The sequence below is a fragment of the Montipora capricornis genome, chromosome 3 (genome assembly GCF_036669925.1).
Source record: "Montipora capricornis isolate CH-2021 chromosome 3, ASM3666992v2, whole genome shotgun sequence".
Lineage (NCBI taxonomy): Eukaryota > Metazoa > Cnidaria > Anthozoa > Scleractinia > Acroporidae > Montipora > Montipora capricornis.
Window position 1 is genome coordinate 18,149,102 of NC_090885.1, and position 11,835 is coordinate 18,160,936.

An 11,835-nucleotide genomic window follows, 5' to 3' on the forward strand; every position below is an offset into this window, starting at 1 on the left:
ATTCTGAAATCCTTTTATTTATTCTGGGTAAATATACATAATGTAAGCAGAACATATCTGTATCATTCAGTGGATCTAATATCCCTTGCCTCTCGAGATCATACCACTCTTCCTTAAAACCAGCGAATTCTTGTTCGTTGACGGCTCGGTTGTGGCGCTCAATTCTTTGGTTATGCACAGAGCTGCCAACGACAACTGAGTTAGCGTCTTGTCCCCATGCACTGACCATGTCGTTCCAGACATCAACATTCTCTCCGCCATGATCGGTCCTAACTCTAAACGGACGCCCATACTTACGAACTGCGTCTTGGTACAAGGCTAAGACAGTAGACGCTCTATTGTTATTGGAGCACTTGCCAAAAACAACTAGCCGACTAAAACCATCTACGGCGTGGTGAAGTACCATTCTCCACCGAATGAGTTTGTGGTTGCCGTCTATGTGCCATATGTAATTCGGACAGGGCACCGAATACACTCTCCGTCGAATAGGAGGTCGTCTTCTATTGGCTGTACCCACTGGATCGACCTGCTGAATAGCGGAACGCATTCGGTGGCGTGGTACATGTACACCTTGTGCCCTTAAGTGGCCTTGTACCATGACCTCTCCGGCACGTGGATGGTGTTCTTTTATGGTGTTCACAACCCCTTTGAGCTGATCATCGCATATGTCCGAAAACCGATTGTACTCTATTCCGAATTCCCTCATGGCATTATAAATAACCGGTCGGGAGACATGAAAAAAGTTAGCGATGTCAGCAATAGGCATTTTTAACCTCAAAAGATTTTCCAAAAGTTCCCTTGGGATGGATTTCCTTGGTCTTCCAGGTCTTCTAGACGAACTAAAAAAACAAAAAATATTTCTCCTTTTTTAAACACCAATGAGATACCAGGTGACCTTTCGCGCGAAAACATGTCAGTGAAAAGATCCCCGTCATTGTGCTACGTTAGGATTACCAAAAATATTAAAGTGAAATGGTTTGGTATTTCATTGGAGTTTACTTACTAAACGGAACGTTACATGCCTGCTTGAGGATACGAATTTTATCTTCTCGTGCTGAAAGTATCTCTCACTCTTTCGCTTCGCTCACTCGAAGATGAAATTCGTATCCCGCGCGGCCATGTCATATCCTCTATATTTTAAAGTACATATTCCGATGATATTCATTTTTTAACCCCCAAGCCATAAAAAATGCTGTGACACATTCAACCTCATTCCCAGGGTTTTCCTCTCACTAGGGGGCGGGAACGGGGCCGCCCCCAAGTTACAATAAGTTACAACAGAACTCCCGTTCGTGTAGTAAACCCACAACTATCTACGTCCATGTTATCTCAACAATACGGCAACTACAATTCATAGAGCACACCGTGGTCTTCACCTGACATTTGTTAACGGCTGATCAGTGGGTCTTCGGATTGCATCCTGGAACATAAAATAGTGGTAATATTTCGATCACTGCGATGAAATGGGGGGCATAGGGAGCCATAAATTTTGCTGTACGATAATAAAATGTAATTAGATATCCACACAAACATTATAAGTCTACCGGCCCCCATGGCGTCTCAAATCGCGATAATTTCTAAACGGTAAGATAAGAATCCGTAATTACGTGTTTACACATGTGGAAAATAATCGTAACTTTACACATAAGGGCCGGGTCGCACTAGTGCAAAAAGTTGCTTATTTTACAAAAACATCTGTCATCATATAGTTTTTGGTAGTGCGACCCTTCTCTCCAAAATGACCCAAAATGTAAAAAATGAACAGAATGCACCAAATGTTCAAAGATGCCGCCACTTAAAATTGGCGAGCTCTAGACCTCGCCAAAATGTCACAAAATGTCAAAAAAAGCTTTTCCATAGGTCAACCATGACGTAAAAAGGATCGAAAACCACGATAAAGTGTATTTCAAACCATGATACATTTGGTCTTGGCAATCGCCTACCGCAGGGATTGTTCAGTCTTCTTCGTCTCCTTTGCCTAACTTGACGCCCATAATATCCAACAATGCCAGTTAAACATTCAAGTTGTGAAGACAGCGCATTTGAAATAAATTTGCCACTCTAAGCTGCATGCCAGTTAAAAGACAAAAGATTCCAAGAAAAGCGCAAGCTACTTATCGTGGTTCCATGTTTTGGTTTTGACCGTGATTATGTGACTCAAGCTTGGTGGGACTCAAGATGGAGCTTATATTTTCTGGTGACACATTGTTTGACACTGTGCGACCCCAAATGTACAAAAAAATGTTTTTCCGGAAAACGAAATTCGAATGAAATATCCCAACAAAATCATTTTTGCCCTCTAGTGCGATGGGTAAATGTCATACGTCGTGGGTGGAGGTCGCCTGATAACAGTGATCGGTAGTATAGAATATAAATCTTGCAAAAGCGAAATAAAAATTAGTGACATATAGGTAACAAATTAGTAAAGGAACAAATCTTATGTAATAATAAAAAACGTCCAAACATGGGTTGAGTATTGTCAGAAGCATTGGTATTCTACATTTAAAACAATAAAAGAAATTAAATCAGCGAGTTCAATATATTCGAGGAGAATTCAACTAGCAGAGATCACCATCCATGTAGTGAAGATCTTGGGTGGACTCAGAGGTGTTGATTAATTAGGTGCCCAGCCGTCTCCCCACATATTTGCGGCCCACAAAAGAGAATGAAATTCTACAACAACAATGACATCTAGGGGTAGCAACGATAGTCCGAAGAAAATTGAGACTAAAACTATAATGTCAGTTAAAATCATTTTGTCCTAAATTATTTCAATTTGACATCCAACATAGACGTGTTTGCGAGCTAAATGATCTAATGGAATAGGCACGTGTTTGCATTTTGACACTGATGGAGTTTCTGCTGCTGTTAACAAATAAACACAAGAAAAGATGAAATCGAACAAACCTGAGAAGGAGCGGTTGGTGGGATAGAGGCAGTCCGATAAACATTCTGCGACCTCGAGCTCTGCAAATTGACAGCATGGCACAATTCAGACCGATTCGCCATAAATCAAAATAAAATTGATGAGCAAATATACAAGTATCCTTACCTCACTTTGCTGTGCTGAGTCCTGAGCACTCAATGTCTCAGATATTGCTCTTGAAAAGGCTGAGGAGAGCAGTCGTGCCAAGTCTTCTCTATCCGCCATATTCAACAACAAGAATAGTTTTCCCGCGAAAATAGTCCACAACGGGCCCGCAGGCATAAATTTCATGAGTTTGCGGTTTTAAATCGCAAAATGTGCGATTTATAAATCGCAAAATGTGCCATTTATATATCGTACAATGTGCGATTTATAAATCGCAAAATGTGCCATTTATAAATCGCAAAATGTGCCATTTATATATCGCAAAATGTGCGATTTATAAATAGCAAAATGTGCGATTTATAAATCGCAAAATGTGCGATTTATATATCGTAAAATGAGCGATTTATAAATCGCAAAATGTGCGATTTAGATATCGGAAAACGTGCAATTTATATATTGCAAAATATGCGATTTATAAATCGCCAATATCCGATTCTTGTTATTTATATATCGCAGAGTTCGCTACTTTGCGATTTATAAATCGCGAAGTGTGTAATCTTGCGATTTATAAATCGCAAGGTTAGTAATCTTTCGATTTATAAATCGCAAGGTTAGTAATCTTGCGATTTATAAATCGCAAAGTTGGCAATCTTGCGATTTATAAATCGCAAAGTTGGCAATATTGCGATTTATAAATCGCAAAGGTACTTGAATTTGTTATTTATAAATTACAAGATAACTTTTGTGATATTTGATAAATAACACAAAAAATAGGGAAAAAGTACTTAAATAATATTTTTACATTTGGCGCCCCATACGAGCATGCCTTAAGCTTTAGTTTTAAATTGCATGACTCTTTTACTATTTTAAGCTCTTTAGTTGTTAGTTGACTATCATAGTATTGATAATCATTGGAATCACAAAAGGTGCACAGTGGCACCACGATCGACTCCATCAGTTTGCTAATTTTGAGCGCCGCATAGTTTTTCATGGAATAACTAGTGTGAAAGGTAGATCATCTTAAAAAGTAAAGAAATCGATCCCCAAAGAAAGAACTTGTTGAAAGGCTACGATTTTAAAACGTACCCTGAATATCGGCATGGCAAATCGAGCCTCAAGGGAAGAGGTTTTGTTCAATTTCATAAAATTTTGATAATTCTTTCTGAATTCATGTAGAGTTTAACCAAGATGTTTCTTTGAATAAAAATTCTCAAGTCTTGAGAGGGCTGTATGATTGCTTGTCCATGCATGTAAAACGAGTTTTTCGGCGGTAATGTCACTGACCTGCAGTTAAAAACGTCTTTGTTATGCTCATTTGTTTGTTGTTTTTGTGATCAAGTGTCGCTATTGCGGTGTTGCTTCTTCAAATCATGAACATACAGAAGGAACAAATGTTACTATTACGTCTTAACACCAGGCGAGTGTCGCCTTTTTTTTGTTGGTAGTCGCAAATGTGCATTCCCCACAGATATTGAATTGACTTGATCGAGTGAATCCAATTTGACGTCCTTCAGTATTTCCAAACTTCCTTGCGGCGATTAGAACACCTTCACTTTTCCCACTGAGCTTTTAGGCATTCTGAGAGCGCGTTAGACCACTCGGCCACGGTGACGGAGTTCTGTTTAATATTTCGGCGAAAGCAAACATTTAGATTGGAATCCTTTCCGCCCGCGATGATTGACACAGTATTAAACCTCACATCTGAAAGTACTTGATAAAGTGGACATGTACAGGTACTTTTTCATTGAGAAGGGCAAGCTTTAAAGGTAAGAGGAATTTTCTACGTTATTTCTAGATCTTGCTTCGTTCTTGTGTGTTCCACTGTGAACTTTATTTTGCATAGAACGAATACTCCAATCAACCTGTTTCTTGCGAACCAGTTTGTTCAATCGTTCCGACGTAGAAAGAAGATAAGAAAATAGCCTTCAACGGCCAAACAGAATAAAAAATGAAATCAAGTTTTTAAAAAAATAGCTATCGTCGTCACGGGGACTTCGCAGGGATCCCCCCTCCAATTACTAAGCCCATTCGAAGGAGCTTGACTTTCTTTATGTTGAATTCGCAGTTTTCATGTCGCAAATTTTGTTGCTTATGGCAAATTGTTTTATTCTCGATCGACAATTCCTAAAAACTTACTTCTGCTCTTCTTCAAAACTGTATATCAATATTTATTTACTACTGCAGCAATATTTGTTTGGTATAAAGTAGGTAAACGAAATCTGTACCTTGCTTAGTTCGCATTTTTGAACGCTAAAATATAATTTTCCAACCTGTATTTCTTACATCAAGTCGTATGTTTTGACGTCTCCAATCCAGAAACTAACCCCGCCGAACATGGGTTAACTTCAGTGAACTATTGTCGTGGAAAGCTGTTAGACGCTCAGAGTACACACTAAACTTGATGTAAAAAAGAAGTTGAAGGGAACTTCATGTCAGCCTCGAAGCCAATCTTTCTCGATCCTCTTTTATTTTCTTCAATCTTTCTGCGTTTACCTTTTTACTGAACCACTGGCATGTCTTCTCAGGGGGTATTTACCAAAGACATCTACCATAGCATTATAATTATTTACGATACCAAAACAATATCGTGTACTGTTACAGCTACATCTTACAAAAGGACAGCTTGAATCTCCTGAAAAACAAAACGCAGCTCAGTTGACAGTTACAATACAATACATACAATAAATACTTAATTGACCGCTCCCCATAGAGGCTTTTCAGGGCCTATGAAACACAACGAAATGACGGAACAGAACAACAATAACAACTGTGAAAAATCCCGACTGGCCGGAGGCAAACCAGTCGGTTATTTACAAGTGCAGCTGGGAAGTTGAACCAGGGACTACCAGGATCAAATTCAAGGAGTGGTCAGAGCGGGCCCTTGAATCCGGGATCTCCGGATCTCGAGGCAAGCGCTCTAACCACAGGGCCACACTGCCTTTCTAGTTATGGAAAAAAATTACACTGTCAAGATACTGCACTACTACACGTGCGCAATGCGTGCCTGTCTTTTTAGAATATCTCGTATCTCGTCAATTTTCCCCCCAAATATCCCGTATCCCTATAATTTTTTTACCTAAATATTCCGTATCCTGATAACCCCTACTAGGGCTTCGTTGTTAGCATTTGCAAATCTAGTAGCATTAAGAATAAGAAATAACCTCTTTTTCTCTTTTTTCAACGAAAAACTAATAGCTAAAGTACGGATTTATCTTTCTGGTAATCTCTAGCCATTTTCCAAAGTTTACCTGTAGTTGAAGTTCACTGTAACTGGACAATTTGTGTCAACTGTTTGTGCATCCCGTAGATACGCCCTCTCAGGCGTCTTGTTCAAATATTTTATTATTATGCAATCAGTGAGTTTTGGGAACAGTAACAGAATAAACTAGAGAGTATCAGTAAAATGTAATTTGTGTCTACAATAAAGAACAAAAATCACGCTAGGAGAAAAGAGGAAGGGACAAAGACATGTCACGTAGAAAAACCAAAGACCATGACATGGTCAAAGTAAACAACGATGCCCAGTTAAATATAGCGTTTTATTTTCGACAAATTTTACACTTTCGAGAGTTGACAGAAACTAGCCAATCACATGAAAGGTTATAATTTGTGGGGACAATGAAAAACAAACTGCCCTCGATCTTAAGCTCTGCTCCTCACGGCCAGAACAAGAAACAAGACGCCTGGAGGCGTTCACGCGGGATAATTTGGTCAGTATAAGAGTAATGTTAAACTTTTATTGGGTACCAATAATTACAGTCTGTTTACACAAACAAAGTTTCGTTAAAGTGGTGACAAATTAAGCTTGTGAATTAGAAAAACCGAGTAGCAAGAGATTGGCGGGAGGACACGAGGAATTATCTCACATGAAGTGAATTGAGGAACTGATCAGGGCCTAAAGAGTAATCCAGTGTGAGGATATGTAATGTGATTGCAGGAAAGGGCAATGTTCAATCCTTAGTTTAGTTTGTTTAGCCAATAAAGCGAAGAACAATCAAGTCTCGTGAGAGAAACAGACAATCTCCTTTTAAAGGAAGATTTTCAAAATCTCACAAAGTTCATTGCAGTCACTGTTTTGTTACAAAGGTCCAGTTTTGGAGAATAATAACGCTTACTGTCGTTGCCGTTTTGAGGTTACGAGGCCTCAAACTAAATTGAACCAAGGGAGCTCAAGGGAAACACCAATTCTCGTTTGTCCACCAAAGTCAAGTCCTGTGGGAAGGGGTTAATACTTGGATGGGCGACCTGTGTGGTACTCTAAGGGAGTCACTCTGAAATCAAAGCGTGCTGATGTTCCACAACAAACACATAAGTACTTACAGTGTGATACCCTTATTACTTAATAAATGCTAGACAACGGGACAAAAATATTCCCCCCCCTCCCAAAATACACAACTACGCCTGTACTTTCAAATGCCTCTTCTATGACAAAACAGGAATCGATCGCAGCTCAATAACATTTATCATCCTGATTATGTAGTGTTGATATCACAAACAATCAATTTTACACTAACACAGCGATGGTGGGATTATCGATAAAAAAAAGTATCTGAACGGTATACTTTTGATAAAGTGCAACGCTTTTCAACTGGAAACCAACAAAATGTGAATGAGCACTTTGACTCGATCGATTTTTGAATTTAATCAGTGTATAATACCATATTGTATGAAAGTTGCTTCAAATTTCGTGTTTAGAAGAAGTGTTTGCCGACCTGTTGAACTCTTCGTTTGATAACTTGCCAAGCTACTGAACTCATTGGTTCGAGTGATCGCATGACCGCAGATTAAGAAAAAGGTTTCCAGTTGGAAGTACACTTAAAACACTGCACATAAATCCATAAATTCAATCTCCGTTCACTATTTGAAAAGTAAACAATATCGTTCGATTACTGAACACGTAACTTCAATCTCCGTTCAATATTTAATGAAATCTTAGCTCCTCCTCCCGATTTCATGAACGTTGCTGGATCAGGACTTTCAGTATTTTTCCACCCTGATCTTGCACGTGATTCCAAGTGGAGCCAATGAGATCGCACAATTCTCTCGAGAACCAATTCTCTCGAGACTTCGCGCGCGACTGCAATTTGTAGCTACGATGAAACCGAATTCGACCGAAACCTTGACGCGGTCTGCAATAGGCATCCCGCGTAAGAAGAGGTTTGAGCTGATACAGTACCCGTAATATCCACAACAACTAGCACTTTTATTTACAGCCCCTGCCTGTTGCTTGCTTTGATTGGTGCATCCCACGTGAACGCCTACTTGGCGTCTTGTTGACTTTAAGAAGGCTTTTGACACTATCGACCACAATGTGCTGTTGCTTAAATTACGCAATTAGGGATTGGACCAAAACAGCCTAACCTGGTAAAAGTAAAGGAAAATAAGTATCATTATTTATCCTCGCATTTTTAGAGTAGCTGGTAGCTAATATCCGAGACTCCGAGCGTTGAACAGAACAACTTTGAGAATCCCAACTGGCTGGAGGCAAACTAGTTGGCTATTTAAAAGTGCAGCCGGGAAATTGAACCAGGAACTACCTGGAACAAATTCAACGAGTGGTCTTGAACGTCTTTTGAACTCTGTTTGAATCATATCTTACCGATCGTTATCAGAAACGCAGTCCGAGTTTCCTGTGGTGTCCTTCAGGGAAGTAACTTAGGACCATTATTATTCTTGGTTTACATTATTTTAAGATTTACCTAATTGCCTCTAACTTGCCTCTCCAAGAATGTTCGCCGCTGATACAAATATTACAATTGCAGCTGACTCACCGACTCACTCGGAACTCGAAAACAAAATGACTGTCGATCTCGAACATCTAAATCGATGGCTTACAGCCAACAGATTAAGCCTCAATGTTGCAAGAACTGAATTCATGGTAATCGGCTCCAGCCAACGAATTCATCAACCTCGTTCCCAGGGTCTCTCGAGCGAGGAGAGACCCTGGTAGGGTCTGGTCACGTGCCTCCGTGACAATTGAAAACACTAGGGAGGGGTCCTCTCTAAACAAGGAATTTATCGCGTTGAGCTTAGTCGAATTCAAACCGAGGCTAATAGCTTCGCGCTGTGAAGTTCCTCCAAACACAGCCTCGGCTAAGGCGAGCAATTCTTCAGTGGCCTTCTTGAACAAATTTTTAAAATGTAAAACGTCTTTGACTGAACCGCACAATCTACAGCAACTTATGACAGACGATGTAAATGTTTTCTTCGGCGTTTGCAAACTATTATCGCCGGACATAGCCGCAGAAGAACATATGTTCACATACCGCAGCACGTGAAACTTGGTTTGTTTTGGTGACAACACATTCCGCACTCCCGTAGTCTCAGTATAGACAAAATTCTTACTAAGCCGCCCCTCCCTTCATTGGATAAATTGTCATCTCCCAAATTCTGGGAGGCACGTGACCAGACCCTACCAGGGTCTCTCCTCGCTCGCCCCAGGCTTTAAGATGAGAGACCCTGGGAACGAGGTTGCGAATTCATGTCCTTGGGAACGACCAAGTGAACGTTGAGATTAACGGAAAACCGATCAAGAGAATTCACGAGGCCAAATCACTGGGTCTATAAATTGATAAGATTCCGTCTTGGAAAAGGAAAGAAACTTTATTCAAGTGTCTAGTCGTTCTACCGTTGGAGCTCTAATTGGGGACACTGTAAACTGAAATTAACAAATATCGCAAATCAAATCAAATATTGGTTTTGAAGAGAGGGAAAACTGGAGTACCCGGACCACATATGACGTCGAGTCTGGGAATCGAACCCGGCTCTCACCACTGCGCCAACACTGCGCCACCGCCCCACCCAAGAGGACTTCACTTCGGTGGACAAACGGGACTGGGTGTTTTTGGTTCAATTTATAAGCCCACGTGGCCTCTAAATGAAAGTAAGCAATATTATTCCCGAAAACTGGACCTGTGTAACAAACCATTTTCATTTACAGTGACTTACAATGAAATTTGTGCGATTTCGAAAATCTTCCTTAAACAGGAGGTTGTCTGTTGCTCTCGTGAGACGTGAATGTTCTTCATTTCATCAGCTAAACTAAAATTCACGACACCAAAGATTGAACATTGCCATTTCCTGCAATCAAATCACATATCATCACGTGGATCACTCTTCGGGCCCTGATCAGTTCCTCAATTTACTTCACGTGAGAAAATTCCTCCTGTCGTCGCGCCAACTGGCTATTACTCGGCCTTTTTAATTCACAAGCTTCCCTCGTTGCCACTTTAACGCAAGATAGTTTGTTAGTGTAAAGAGACTGTGATCATCGACACCTCTTCAAAGTTTAAATTTGATTATTCTTACGTGGATCAAATCATCTCACACGAACGTCACCAAGCGTCTTGTTTACTCATCAAACGCAAAGTTCTGCCGTTGCTGAAGCTCCATCTCGACAACGTCAAGGAGGGTAAATTTGGGCGGTACAGTTTATCGGCGCTTTTCAAGTGCTCGGGCTATTTGCCAACTCATTCAAGCTTTATGCCATTCGCACGGTCAATGGCAATTCTCTTCGTGCCACGGAAGTCTCATGATTTTACATTTGGTTGCCTTAATAAACTTTGCCATAAAATTTCCATATCCTACATCATTCTGTTACAATTCTGTGCCCCGTCAACAACTGATTGTGCGCATGAATGGGTTAAAAATTGAACAACTTGTGTTTTACAAAGGTCCATTCATTCAGCTATTGTCTCAGCTGAGACAGAAATGGAAAAGTAAAAAGTTATGGGTCATAACCCCCAAACCCCTTTCTTAATAATTAAACTCATCTGATAGGATTAAAACGGAAATTGGAAAGTTTAAAGTCCATCGTTTCTCATGGTTCCTGTCTTATCCTACTTGGTGCTTGCTAATAAATGGTAAATCGCTTTAAATCTTTTTCTTCATTGTATAAGAGCCGTAATATTTCTTGCTGTTCACGTTTAATTCTCTCGCCATTTCAAGTACAATGGGTTTGTTTTTAAAAGGCAAAAGCTCCAAGTTTAGACCAACGGAGTTTCTTTCGCGAGATGTCACGCGGTGCACGCGGGAGAATAAGACGCTAAAGCAAATGACGGTGCATGCCCGCCCGACAGTCGTGAAATCTCTCCCTCCGCAAATGGAGCACTTGCAAGTGGTTTTTGCTCTTCGTTTTCCTTCAGTTGCTTATTTTTGATGTTACTTTTACTTCTCCAGATAAAATGCATTTATATTGATAACAAAAGTTAAGCCAAAGAATAAATATTGGGCTGTGGTACAAATGCATCCAGAGCTTATACTCAGTATACTGTAATTTCTGCAATGTTCCTGTAATTGAAGGTTCGTTTATTGACAGATTTTGACCGTCCGGCGTAACAAATGTCTAAAATCAAGTTCAATTGATTTATCTATCTTTCGAAATATGAAAAAATGTCGTTGAGGGGCTCGTGTGATTGATAACCGCTGTAACATCTTTTTAAGGATTCAAAGCAAATGTTGAACCGTCTTTGCCTCGATTGTTTCTACCAATTAATTACACCGTCTTTCAGTTTCCTTTACACGTGCATCGGGTTATATGGGTCGAACCTTTCATTTTCATCATGGTTATGAAAAAACCAGCGAAATCTATGAAAATTATCCTTTTTGTCGTAGGGAAAAACTTCCATGCTGACACAACGTCAGCCGGCATCAATCAAAAATTAATTAATACTTGGGCAAACCACTGTGGCACGTGTAAACAACAGGAAAACACCTTTCCTCGGTATTTTATCAATATCTTCCTTATTTGGATAACATTGTTTCTTTTACCAGTTCCGAATGTGTTTTACGGTAATCTAGTCCGT

The 11,835-nt window shown here is 40.0% G+C and overlaps 1 protein-coding gene across 1 annotated transcript in view; it reads right to left on the reverse strand.

The window, feature by feature from the left end:
- The window catches only part of LOC138042484 (uncharacterized), a 2,180-nt gene extending 1,317 nt beyond the window's left edge, over positions 1 to 863 (reverse strand). The window contains exon 1 of the mRNA XM_068888390.1: positions 1 to 863. This exon is cut by the window's left edge and continues 1,317 nt beyond it. Within this exon, the coding sequence (XP_068744491.1) occupies positions 1 to 766 (766 nt within the window). The 5' untranslated portion in view covers positions 767 to 863.
- Positions 864 to 11,835: the final 10,972 nt, after the last annotated feature.